This window comes from Monodelphis domestica, chromosome 5 (assembly GCF_027887165.1).
Source record: "Monodelphis domestica isolate mMonDom1 chromosome 5, mMonDom1.pri, whole genome shotgun sequence".
In the NCBI taxonomy this organism is placed as follows: Eukaryota; Metazoa; Chordata; class Mammalia; order Didelphimorphia; family Didelphidae; genus Monodelphis; species Monodelphis domestica.
This window is the reverse complement of record NC_077231.1, coordinates 100,853,007-100,866,442: the sequence shown is the minus strand read 5'-3', so window position 1 is coordinate 100,866,442 and position 13,436 is coordinate 100,853,007. Positions and strand designations below refer to the sequence as shown.

The 13,436-nt window shown below is 43.7% G+C and overlaps 1 protein-coding gene across 1 annotated transcript; it reads right to left on the bottom strand.

The window, feature by feature from the left end:
- Positions 1–756: 756 nt before the first annotated feature.
- On the bottom strand, positions 757–5,415 carry LOC103096957 (galectin-1-like). The gene is made up of 4 exons (XM_056801008.1): positions 5,283–5,415; positions 3,546–3,625; positions 1,442–1,613; positions 757–960 (listed from the first exon to the last, which is right to left on the bottom strand). The coding sequence occupies exons 1-4, from the start codon at positions 5,289–5,291 to the stop codon at positions 814–816; spliced, it is 408 nt and encodes a 135-aa protein (XP_056656986.1). The 5' UTR covers positions 5,292–5,415; the 3' UTR covers positions 757–813.
- Positions 5,416–13,436: the final 8,021 nt, after the last annotated feature.

Genomic DNA, 13,436 nt, shown 5'->3' with positions numbered 1-13,436 from the left:
ATGTGTTCATCCAAAGTCATATAGGCCGTGAATATCAGAAGCCAAATTCAAACCCAACACATCTGATTCTAGAGTCAGGGAATGTCTCTCTACTCTACTCTCATCTGGTCTCCAAATCTCTTTAAGCCTCATTAGGCTGATCCTTAAATAGGTGCAGTTCTTCAACAAGTGTATATTCTCTATTTTTACAACAGCTAGGTTCTCCATTTAATAACATCTATAGGTTCTGCTGGAATCTCTACTATGGGAAATCTGTTCACCATCATCACTAAGCACACCGTACCTATGACTCCTAAATCCTGGTCACCCATTTTTTGTTATGGCATATGATGGTCTGGTGAAACACAGGGACTCTTCAGAATAGTATCTCCTTGTTTGTGTTCATTTTTAATGTTTTCATTTCTCAAAATTTGTTTATAATATCATTAAAATTTTTATAAGTTCCAAATTCTCTTCCTCCCTCTCAACCTGCCCTCCCTCATTGAGAAGGCAAACAATATTGAATCAACTGTGATATTTTTCAGTTTTTAAAATAAAATAGTGAGGGTTATTAGGAAATGCAGAAATGAGTGACAATAGAGATGTGATGTCTTTCTCCATTTGAAATTGTTCCATGGATGCCAAGTGTAGTTCTAAAGTTACCAAAGAACTTTAGATATGAAGGAACTTGTCCAAGATTATATAGCCTCCCATTTACAAACCCAGTCCTCCAGACCCTAGACCAGGATAACACAGAAAACATTAGCTGTTATCATCATTATCTTTATTAGTTATAAGTGATGCCAAAGTCTGAAGTTGGCTTGATTGCAGGGCTCAGTCAAATCTTATTGATTTTAACTTGAAGTCACCCTTAATTTTCACGACCTTGATAATGTCTAAGTTGAGGCGATTTGGAAATTTGATAGGGGAGTCATCAGGGAGCTTCACAAAAAAGGAATTCTTATCAAATGTGAACCAAACCTGAATGGGAGAGAGCAGAAGGAGCTGAACACAAGGACTTGGGCTTGGAGATAGGAAGGCTTTGTTCAAATTCCACCTCCAAGACACTAGGTGACTATAGACAAATCATTTCTTCTTCTGAGACCCCATTTTAACTTTGTGAAATAAGGGAATCAAAATAGATTATCTCTGGGGATGCCTCCAGCTCTAAATGAAGGATCCTATTATCTGTCAGATTTACCCCACAGACTTCTCTTATATCTCTTTGGACCAGGACCCTTCACAACTCCCTTTTTTTTAACCCTACTCCACTGCTCAAGGGAGCTGGGATTATTGCCATAGACTCATGGACACCCATTCAGTCCATTGTCCTCTAGCTTTTCATATTGCCCCAATCAATGTTTAATTCTTAAACTGCTCTATCAAATTCAAGTAGGGAATGAGATCATCTCTTGGTTGCTTTCTTGTTCTTACCGTCCATGCTCTGATTAGGGGGTCTTACCTCAGTGAGAGTCCCTGGTTCAAAGGGGAAGTTGGCCTCCTTTTGTTCTTCACCCCAAACATCATCGTATTTGGAATTACAGGCGATGATCTTGTTGTCATTACCTATCTTGAAGCGTGGGTTGAAGTGAAGTCCAAAGTTCTCGTGGTCCTCAGCTAAGGTGATTGCAAAGCTGGGAAGTGAGAATATATCCCCTTCATACATGTGTGCCTGGAAACTTGGAAACCTCCCACTTAGAGAATCTCTGATTACCCAATACCCCAAAGGGATTCTCACCTAATGCTGACCTGAAGCACCAGAGTTTCTCTTCTTCAGTTCCCCTCCCTCACAAATTCTGCCCAGTAAGTTACCATCATACATGCCTTACTACATTCAGGGACAGAGTTCACTACCTATCCAATCTGTCCATTTCAGCTATTGGACAGCTCCAGTTAGGCAGTGTTCCTTTATGCCCAGTCCTAATTCTGCCATCTGGGACTAAGACAAAACAGGTCTGGTACTTCTGATAAAGGGTCAAGTAAAAACAGGTGTGTACTGGATTCATATCTCATCCATGGTTATTCTTTGGAAATCAGCAAGGGCTACAAAGCAGGCTATTGATTCTTTAGACTTAAGAAAGTGATGGAGAAATGAAAACAATGTTCATTAAAACTGGAAGTGTCATGGACTTCTAAAAGTTCCATCCAAAGCTCATTGTTAAACATTTATGAACACATCCCTGGTCAGATGTCACTTCTCTGACACAGAAGGTATCTAAGACAGAAGGTAACACAGAAGCAGGTATGCAATGTTTGTTGAATTGCATTACAGATAGGGTGGAGTGTGGTAGGAAAAGAAATATTCTCTGGGTAAAAGAGTTCCCTCTTTTGGGCTTTTAGTTCCTCTGTTTCCAGGGAATCTCCCCTGATTACCCAGCTCCTGCTGACCTTTCCCTCTTCTGAACTCTTGCATCTTTGTGTGAACTGCTGTCTTGGTATCCACCATCTCCTTACTCCTTAGTGAGGAAGAGAGGACCCAGGGAAAAGCTTAGTTTAGAGGTAAATCAGCTATGCTATCAACTCTCTTACCCTGTGACCTTAGAGAAGTCACACTTAGTTTGCCTTCCTTTTCTACAAAGAAACAGGTTCTATTAGTTGACTTCCAGGGTCTCTCCAAACTCAGACATTCTGAGGTATATGGTCCCTCACAGGGTTATGAGGAACAAACTTCATAAACCTTTGGAATATACCTGCTGCATTAAAGATTTATTAATTATTATTATTATTACACAGGGAAACCATGTGGTACAGTAAATAGACTGCTGCACGTGGAGTCTGGGAGACTCATCTTCCTACATTCAAATCTGACTTCAGACCCTTGCTAGCTGTGTGAACCTGGGCAAGTCACTTAGCCCCATATGCTTCAATTTTCTCCTGTGTTTAGGAGAATGAGCTGAAGAAGGAAATGGCAACTGTTCCAGTGCCTTGTCCAAGAAAAGCCCAAATGGGGTCATGAAGTGTTGGGCATGACTGAAACAAGTCAACAACATCTTGGAAATTATTAGTGTCTACCTGTTTTATAGATATCTATCTCAATGGGCCAATTTGACTGTTAGCTTCATTAGGGCAACAATCTGGTCTTTCTAATCTCCAGGTCCCTCCTAGTCTATGGAATGAAGGGGTAGGTCTGGTTTGTGTTGCCCCTCCTCTCACATTAGGATCTACTTCCAAGAATGCCTTGCAGCTGGGTACTGCTAACCACAGCAAAAAGAAGGAAGCTGATGGCGCTGGGAGTCAGACAAATTTTGTCCATGGGCAACACAACTCAAATTACCCTTCAAATCAGCTTTGTAATCACTGTGTGATGTCTTGTCTTCTCAGTGAGTGAGGATAGGGACCGAGGAGGAAGAGCCCAAGACCCTGCAAGGTTTGGGCATGAACTGATTCATTCTGGGTAGTGTCAAGGCATCCATCACCCTGATGTTTGTCCCTAGACTTCAACTGCAGACCCTAGTCTGCCACTAGACTGAGCAAGCCACACCTGCTGCCTGCCTAGCTCTGTCACAGGTGATTGATAGAGCTTAAGGACTGGATCCTCAACCCCATCCCTATGTTTTCTCACTTACTGACTGGCTCCAGGCAGTATTTCACCCGTTACTTTTATTTCTGTTTTGGGTTGAATGTTCAAGTCTGTGATGTCCATTTTCTGAAGAGAATAAGAGCAAAGTTAGGGTTGTCCGGGACCTAAAGGGACCCACAACTTCCATTTGGGGAGAACTCAACTCCAAGGAAGATTACTTGAAACTATCTCATCCCCAGGCTAGTTATTGCTAAAGTGGCAGTCAGTCCCAGTCCTCTGACCTTGAGGAAGCCATTTCATGTCTTTGGGCTCAGTTTCCCTATCTGTTAAATGAGGAACTAGCCTATGACTGGTTGAGGTCACTCTTCATTTTACTGATATGGAAACTGACTTTCAAAGAAGCCAGAAGTAATCTGTCCCAGGTCACACAGGTGTGCGGTGGTGTCAGAACTGGAATCCAACTTTTTCCTGGGTCCCAGGCTGATGTTTTCTCTGTCCTACTGCTTATACTAGTACACTTTTAGGGTGGCATCATACATGTGCTAACACTTGGGCAAGGATGGAGAGGCAAGGAAGGTCTGTAGTTCTACCTGAAGGGTAGGAGATAGGGTATAGCTCAATGGGGATACTCCCTGGTAATTCAGTGAACCTTACAATGCCTCTTCCATGCCACCTGATACTGCCCTGCCTTCTTCAGGTTCCAGGATGTGCCCTCATTTCATTAAGTATGGAATGAAATCCTCCCTAGGAAAGTTTTCAGGAAGAAATTCCCCCCATTCTCTAGAGCTAAGTCTTGTTCCACATCTAGAGCAAGAGCCAACCATACCAAGGAGAAGGGTGTTGGAAAGGAAGGGGAAGATTCAGAAAAAATGTGGAAACAATGGTGCTATTGGCAGAAACACTGAAATAAAGGAGCTTAGTTTTTTCTCCTCTTCTCCACTAACCTTTGGGCTAGGGGAAGGGAACCAGACGTGTACAGATCCTTGGATCCTTCTTGTATTCAATCAGTAAAGAAGTAATGACTGGGAGGATGGGGTGGTATGCTGGGAATAAGCTTGTTTTCTGGAGGAGAGTCCAGAAGCTTATTTATGGGGTTAATTCTATCTTATTTTTCAAGGGGAGGGGGATAAAATTTGGGGTTATGTAAGGAACCAATTATCCAGTGCCCCATCCCAACTGCCATTAATAGTTTCCTTCTTTTCCATTGGAGCTGGCTTATCCTGGACTCTTCCTGTAGCATCAGGCAGGGTTAAAGTGAACTGTGTAAGCATTCATTCACTGCAGGAAGTCTAATCTTGTGGTAGAAGATTCATCTGGGGTCCCCCAACCCCTCCACCTGACCCCTACTTCTTCCTTCTCAACACAAGGAAAGGAGAGTCCCCCATATCCTTCCTTTATGCTGATATATCCCCTCATAGCCAGGGGACACCATAATCCCATTCCATGAAAAGTCTCACTTCCCCCGTGGCCCTCTCTCCTCAGGATCTCTCTGGACTTGGCCATTTGTCAAAGCCTTTGGGACCTGGAGCTAGGGATACCCTTTAGCTGAAGGTGGGGGGCAATGGAAGGGAACAGTCCTTGCAAGGGCAAAGGAGGGAGAACTGAGGGGTTAGAGAAGAAGAAGGTGGCCAAGGCCACAGAGTGAGGGAGAGTACAGAACCCCCATCCCCTCTCAAAAAAACCCTCAAGTCTCCTGCCTTCTTTTCAAGCCCCAACTGCAGAACATTCCTCAAACCTGGGACATCTGCCTATATGTTACACAATAAGGTCCTGGGAAACTCACCTGACTCATGACTGAGGATGAGAAGTGCTCCTTTGTTGTTTCTGGATGTGATGGGACTCTGAAGGATAAAGTCCACGTCCAAATGAGAGATGGTAACTCAGGGATTTGTACTACACTTTAAATAGATGGTCCAGCTCTGAGGTTCAGCCCAGTTCTGCCTTTTCACCCAAGTTAGCCCTGCCCTCTCATCCTGTTTGCCATACTGGAGCCAGAGACCAGGAGGGGGCGTATCTTTGGGGCAGGGCTGACAGAATTTTTAAAGTCTTTCTTGGAGGGCAGCCAATCAAGGTGGCAACACCCTTTTGGCCAACCTCTGGCGCCATCTAATCCATCCCATTTTTAGTCCTCTCCCCTGCACATCCATACACAAAAGAATGCTCTTTGGGAAAGAGTTGGGGGTGGTGGGAGAAAGATTGGGGGACTCAATGGAGAATGAGTTTTAGAAAGATCAAGAATCTGATAATGGGAGAAAGGGGTGGGGAGCAGGTAGAGAGAAAACTATACACTGCTCTGGGTGAGAGTCAGTCCCCAGAATTCTGAAGAGTCAAAATGAAGGGGAAATCAAAATCTGAGAATGTTTATAGCAGAAGAGATGTAAGAAACTAGTTTCTAAATAAATGGAGAAAATGAGGGCTTGAGAGGTCACTTGAGCACTGAGGATCTGAGCCAGGATTTGTACCCAGGTTCTGTGACGCCAAGTCCAGGGCTCTCTGTACCTTATCCCATGGTTCAATAAATAGGGAAAGAGATTTAGAGATGATAGTAATTTAGCCAAGATAATGGTTACTGAGTTTGTGGTGATTATTGCAGGATGAAATGGGTGGGGTGAAGGAACTGGATCAACTTGGTCTTCATTTGGAGTAGGGGATCAGTGATTCTCTCCAATGGCCATGGGCATCTCTCTAGGGTCTCTAGGTCTCTCTAGCCTTACTGAACTCCCATTTCATCTCATCCACTCTCTGTTTCTTATCTTCTTGCCTCTCCCAGACTCTCTTCTCTCCTTCTGGGTCATGTCTTCCACCCCTTGTTTCTCACCTGTCTTCATCTCTTTTCACCCTTCCTTACTTCCATCCCTTAGATAGGCATCCTCCAGGTTTCTGGATAAGCAAAGAGATAGGGAAAATAGGCAAAGAGGGAAAGCCTAGGTTGGGGAAGGAAGCCACTCAACTGAAGCTCAGAGCTGGGCCATTCATATTAATGGTGAAACAAAACTCTGAGTTACCAACTCTCAGATGGAGTTGACTTAACTCTTCAGAGGTCCATTGAATCTAGGAGTATCATAGGATTATTTCTCCTCCTTAATCATGACCAATGTGAGTGTACCAGGGGCCCCTTGTCTAGGATATAGGCTGAGAGCCCAAGTTTAGGGGATTCTCTTTGTTTCCTTCCTCATTCTCCCAGTCTCCTAGGAGAGCAATATGGCACCTTTAAAAGAATGGTGCCTCTGGAGTCAGGAGACCTGGGTGAGAATCTTGACATTGATCATGTGTCTATGTGACCTTAGAGAATCCACTCCATTTCTCTGGACCTCAGTTTCCACAATTGTAGAACCAGAGATTTACTATGAGATCCTTTGGAGTTCCAGAACTACAAACCAGTGATCTCTTTCACTCTGAATCTCCTTTGGAACTCCTTTTTTCTCATCTTTCATGCTGCCTTCTTCTCTTGCTCTATTGAGGATTCCCCCAGGAATGGGAATGAAGGTTGTTTGGTTCCAATGACCTTTGAGAATCTGAGCTTTTGCTACTCTCTAGGGCTCTCCCAGGACTGAGTTGATGGGCACTCCAGATTTCCTCCATCTTTTCATCATCCAAACCCCTCACTGGATTTTGGCTGGTATTCCTTGCAGGCTGAGCTGACATTCTTCTAAATAAAATTGCACTCCATCCCAGCCTCTGCTAATTCAGAACTTCCTGTTTCTCTCCTGGATAACATTCACCTGCCATGTTACCATTCCAAATTCAGCCTTGAGCAGCAACACTTCCCTACTTAAATGCCACTTGGGGAGTTTCTCAAGCTAACTTTGGATCAATCTACTCCAACCACTCACTCCCAACTTTCCCAGGTGGCCTCAGGTGCCACTGGACCTTCCTTCTTGAGGACAGAGAGGCAGAAGAGGAGAGTCACAGATTTAGGTATTTAGGAAAAGAATACCAGAGGAAGCACCAAAGACCCTGGTCTTCAAGTTCCATAATTACAGGATCTCCTGGCAGATGGGAATTCAGCCCATCTCACCCAATCTGTCTTTGGGCATCAATCTACATTGTAATCAGTCAGTCTTTTCCTGGATTGGTCCCCTAACAGCGAGCTCAGTCCTTCCCAAGACAGCCCTCCCCACACTTGGAAACTTGTCGTTTTTAAGAAGTTCTTTCTCACATCTGGCTGAAAACACAGATGGAGGATGGGAGGGAAACATCCACACTGGCTCACAATATGGGGATTATGCAAGGGTCCACTCATTAGCACATTTTGAAGGAGACCAAGGCCTGAGAAATGTGGATAAATTGAGATTCCCCTCCTCTCTCTCCCACATCTGGTCTGACACCCTCAGGCCTCAAACCCTGGTCTCAAGGCTAAAATACTCTCTCCATTGTAGTGGGCACCAGATCAAGCTGCCATGCAGCACAGAGCACTCCGGCCTGATCCTCCAAACAGAGCTACAGCTTGGAGCACTCCCTGTCTCTCCCACTGCTGGGCTCTGTTCATGGAACTGGAGTCCCTGGAATTCACTCATTGGAATGGATTTGGAGTCTATCCTCTCTCTCTCTCTCTCTCTCTTCCCCTTACTTTCATTCTTTCTATTCTGTAAATAAACTACCATAAAAGTCACCTGACTTGAGTAATTAATTTTGGTGACCACATATCTCATAAAATTAGTCCAACCTTTAATATTTTAATCTTTACTGAGTGCTATAGATGAGGCAACCTCTGTGGATGCACAATTGTTGACCCTGGGTGTGGAATTGGCCATTTTGCATCTAAATGGGACAGAGACAGAGTGTTCCCCCAAGATTCCCCTTTGGGGTGTAATCTTAGAAATTGGGAAAAAAAATTTTTTTTCTTTTTAAGTCATGCCTTGTATCCTCTCTTGGATAGTGACTGTGCCAGACTTTCTCCCTCCAGTCTGGGAAACCTCAGGGGAGGAGTGGCTACCAAGGCTGAGGTCAGAGTCAGATAATGTAGAAAGAAAAGAGAGAGAAATGGTTTGAAATATCAGTAAGAGAACGGGTTTTGCACAAGGAGATCTGGCCACATGCTAGGAACCTAATGAGAACAGTTCTGGGACTCAGAGGGAGGATTTGAGGAGTCATCAACTGCTGTTGGAGGCTTTTGCTTCCTGTCCCTGGAGCTGAGATAACTGAAATATAACTGATATATAACTGATATAACAGATAACTGAAATAGTTATCTGATCTCTGTTGTTCCTGCCTGGATAAAAACTACAGTGAAGGGGGCATCTGGGTGGCTCAGTGGATTGAGAGCCAGGCCTAGAGACGGGAGGTCCTGGGTTCAAATGTGGCCTCAGACACTTCCCAGCGGTGTGACCCTGGGCAAGTCACTTGACCCCCTGGCCTAGCCCTTACCACTCTTCTGCCTTGGAACCAATACACAGTATTGACTCCAAGATGGAAGGTGAGGGTTTAAAAAAAAAAGTTGGTCTGAAGGCATGATGCCAGTCTCAGTGCCTGGCCCAGTTGGGTTGGACTGAGTCATCAGGAGTTCAGTCCTTGGCCAGTTAAAGAGTGTTTCATATTTTAATCCAACCTGGAGGATTAATTAGGTTCAGGTATAGATAGTGAGGTTTGGGGAATCTTAGCCAGAGATAGACCAGGGTTTAGGGAGCATCAAGAAAACGAAGAATTTCCCGTCAGGGAAATTGAGAAAGGGGAGGCTAGTGAGATTTCTTAGAGAGAGGGAACCCCTGTTCTTTAATCCTATGTTTATTTATAAATAAAACCCTTTTACCTGTTCAACAACACTGTCTTAGAGGCCTTATAGCATACTGGTCCCAGTGAGTGAGGCCATCAGCCTTACTTCACTGAGGGGCACTGAGGGTTCAAATACACCTCAGTATATTAACTTTATTTCAGTTGGCTGTGCCAGAAAGGGTGAGAGCCTAAAGATTTTCAGATTAAAACTACCAGTTTGAGGCCTACTTGTCATTTGGAGGCCTGTTTAGAATCTTGGCTCTCTGAGCAAGCAGTTTGAGTAGTGTGTCAAGGAAGCTCCTCCCTTCCCCCTCCTCAGTAACTTTACCTGTCTATCAAACATTCCTGACATACCATAGTTGTGCCAGGGTTGTGTTGGTGTATGTTCTGTATGTCAATAAAAGTTAAGGTTTGGGGCAGGTGAGGGGGAGACGGATGAGAAGACTATGAGGGAACAATGAGGAGAAGAGAGTGCAGGAGGTGAGGGGGAATGAGGAAGAGACTGGCAGGCTAGGCTCTACACGGTCAGTTTACTTAGGAATGATTGTCTACTCTTCCTAATAAACTTTATAAATATGTATATTTATATGTATGGGGTGTTCAGGGAGGGGTAGTATCTCTGGCATGGAGGGCTTGTTGTGCCCTCCTAGGGCAGCTCTCCGGCCTCTGACCCTCACCTGACACCCAGCTCTCACTTGTGGCTCCCAGTAGTTGCTAACATGTGGCAGCGGCCACACTCCGGGCAATGGCTCTGACAGGACAGCTAAACCTTGTGAGGGTAGCCATCGGGTCATTGACCCCTGGTGAACCAGGGCTTTGCTCACCCAGCATGGGAAGACTGCTTCGGCTGAACAGATGGAAGAAACCAATAAGAAGGTTCAACGGCTGAGAGGGCGATGCAGCAAGGCACTGTGGAGTGCTCAGGGCGTGTTGGAGCACAAAGGACAACATGGCCATCCAATGCAGCTGAGGAAGTCTCCAGGTGTAACGATTTTTTGTGCCACTGGACCCAGGCTTCCAACGCCGAGAGAGTGGGACTGTCTCTGTGCATCGACTTTTCCACTTAAATCTCATTCATGCACAAGTGTTTTTGTGTACACTCATCTATATCACAGATGAAAGCGCACAAAGACAATCGTCATCCTCGGTTACTGAGAGACTACTACTACTATACATATATATATATATATATATATATACACATACATACACACATATATATATTATACATAATATATATATCTGGGTAGCAGAAATATTATTATTTTTAAATTATTACAGTTGGCAACCACATGGGTCTTAGACTAACCCTTAATTTTCTTCTGAGAGAAGTTTTGAGTCTTAGGTAAAGCTTAAGTAAAATAGAAGCTGCTTCAGTTAGCTAGTCTGCCTTCATATGCAAAAGGACCTCTTTGGAGAGAGAGAACAGGCTGCTGCTTTTCCCAGATCAGATCACATTGGATTGGTGAGAAAAACTCCTTCCCTGGTGGCCTTCCCTGTCCCCCACTCACCAATTCATCCCATTTTTTTTCTTTTAGCTTGAATAGAGGTGAAGGGGACTTTTTGTCCATAGGGAATTGGGTGGGTTTTAGGACCCAATAGGAACTCCTGCTCTTTTATTTTCCACAGCAGAAAAGGTCCTAGAGTTCCTCCTTTCAGCCTAGTGCAGTGCAGAGGAAGGTGGGGGGAACCCCTTGAATGGATCCTAGGGGTTCTTCCAGGCTGTGGAGTAGAGTTAGGGGATCCCTTGACACAGAACCTGGGACCCAGGCAGGGGAGTGGCTGCTTTTCACATGGACACTGTACCCCAGAAACCCAGGCAAACTATTACCAGGGAAACCCCCTTGCCTTTGCATCCTTGTGACTCTTAACCTAGAAACACCCAATGATCCCACCTAGGGTCCTGAGATGTTTACCTTCTTTTGTCCTCTAGATTTAAGATGGACAAAGAAATGACTCTTTATGCCTCCAGGCAGACCCCAGTCAGATGACCACCTCACCCCACCAAATGCCTGAGGGACTAATACTCTAGGTCACATCCACACCAGGACATAGCATCTAAAGAGTATATAAACCCCAAGAACTGATGTCATCTGGGGGACAGCCTTTCCATCCATGCTGTCCCATGGAGGAACAGCCTTTTCATTCATGCTGTCCTCCCAGGAACTGCTCCCCATCTTGCTGTCCCACCTTGCTATCCTCCTGGCCATTCTCAACATTACTTTCTAAATTAATAAATTTCTCTTTTTGTTTTTAAGCTAAGTTTTGGAGTCTTGCATTCTTGCAAAAGGTATCCTTCCTGAACCCCAAAGGGATCCTTCCTGCCCATAACATTTTGACACCCAATGTTTTTGGCTCTTCTGAAAGCTACTCCTGTACCCCAGATCATCCACAAGGACACAGCTTCTCATGTAGGAAGGAGCCTTTTCTTTGACTCCTGAAACCCCCATATTTTGGGTGATATCTTTGTGGGAACTCTTTCGTGCTCTCTCTCCCATCAGCCCCAGATCAGTCTGGCCGCTGGAGTTTGGGGTCTATCTGTCAGCTTCCCCTTCTGAAACTAGAAGATGTTCTGGTGTGTGGGAAGTCTTGCCCTCAGTCTTACACTGAGTGCTCGCCTCAGTCTTGAACTGAGTGCTCTTGGTCGGGCAACCTCTGTGGATGCACAGTTGTTGACCCTCCGGTGTGGAATTGGCCATCCTGCAACTAAATGGGATAGAGGCAGAGAGAACGCCGAGATTCCCCTTTGGGGTGTATACTTAAAAATTGGAAAAAATTGGCATTAAAGAAAAAGCAACAAATTTTTTTTTTGTAATGTTGCCTGGCCAAATTACATCCTTGGTAAGCAAGAGGCATGGCTTACCCATGGCAATTTTTTTTTCAGCCTGAGGTCAAGCCAGATAGGGACTAGCCCACCCAGCCCACCCAATTAAGACAAAGGGAGAAATATGCTTGCAGGCCTCTCCTGTTGGGAAGGGATCAAGTCTAAGCAGCCTGAGAGAAAATTCAGTTGGATTTTTTGTTTGTTTGTTTTTGTTTGTTTCTCTCATGTTAAATAGCTGAGCAACATCAAAAGAAAATGATGAGGAAATTGGCTTTTTGTTCCCCTAAATTCTAACACCAGGTGGCAATTGGACATATTTTATGGACAGAAGCTCCTTACCTTTTAGCTTTATTCTCTCACTAGTATCACAGTTCTCCAAACTCCACTCTTCACTTGGATTTTAAGGCAAGGGTCCAAAGAGAAACCCAGGTGGAGATGGGGGGGAAGGAAACCGGGAAGTTATCAGTTCACTGATCAGATCTACATTCTCCTCTACTGCAGAGAGGAAGGGGGTTGATTCTGAACAGAAAAACTGGTGAGAAAGCCCTATTTGGGGGATTTTTAAATGTCTTGCACTTTTAAAACTAAGGATTTTTCAACTTGTAGAACAACCTATTAATTATCTTCTGTTTTGAGGTAAACAGGGAGAGATAAAAAGATCTGATAAATCTCCTTTCCCTGTCTGCTAGCCAGAAGGAAGTAATGCTTAAAATCTGTCTATTAGAGGTATTTATTGGTATTTTATTTCAAAATTGTGATCATGTATTTATATGGGTTTAAAAATAACATCCTAATTTTAATTTTGTCAAGACAGTGAAATTTCAGTTTGTATAGAAAAGCCATGGATCAGTTTTGTAAAATAGGTTTTAGCAGTGTTTAAACTTACCAAAAATGGGGTTTTATTTAAAATTATCTAATGGTTTTCATCTCAATGATTTTCATCCCAGTGTATCAAAGTTGGACTAACTTTATTATTACATTTAACTTCTTTGTCTTGAAAATAGATAATCAGCCTGCTTGTCAAAAGGCTTGCTTTAAGGTTTACAGTCCTTAAAAGGTTTCAAATCTATAAATTTAAAATAGATCCTGTAACACTAAATGCTTTATGAAATTTTTTGAAATGTTATGTGAGTTGCTGTTGAAACATGTATTTTAAATATTGTTTGGATGTAAACAAAAGCTCATTGTAAACTTGACTCTACCATAGATTTTGTTCAATACTCAGTGGTTACCTCAGTTTACCAATTTGTACTATGAACTGAAACTCATAACTGATGAATACTATGCTAAAGATACAGTATTTCAATGATCCTTTGAATCAGAATTCTTATGGGTTACCGATTAGCAATTGAAGTGATATCAATAGAATGTTTGTTTGACTTATGAAAGCAAGTCAGGGAA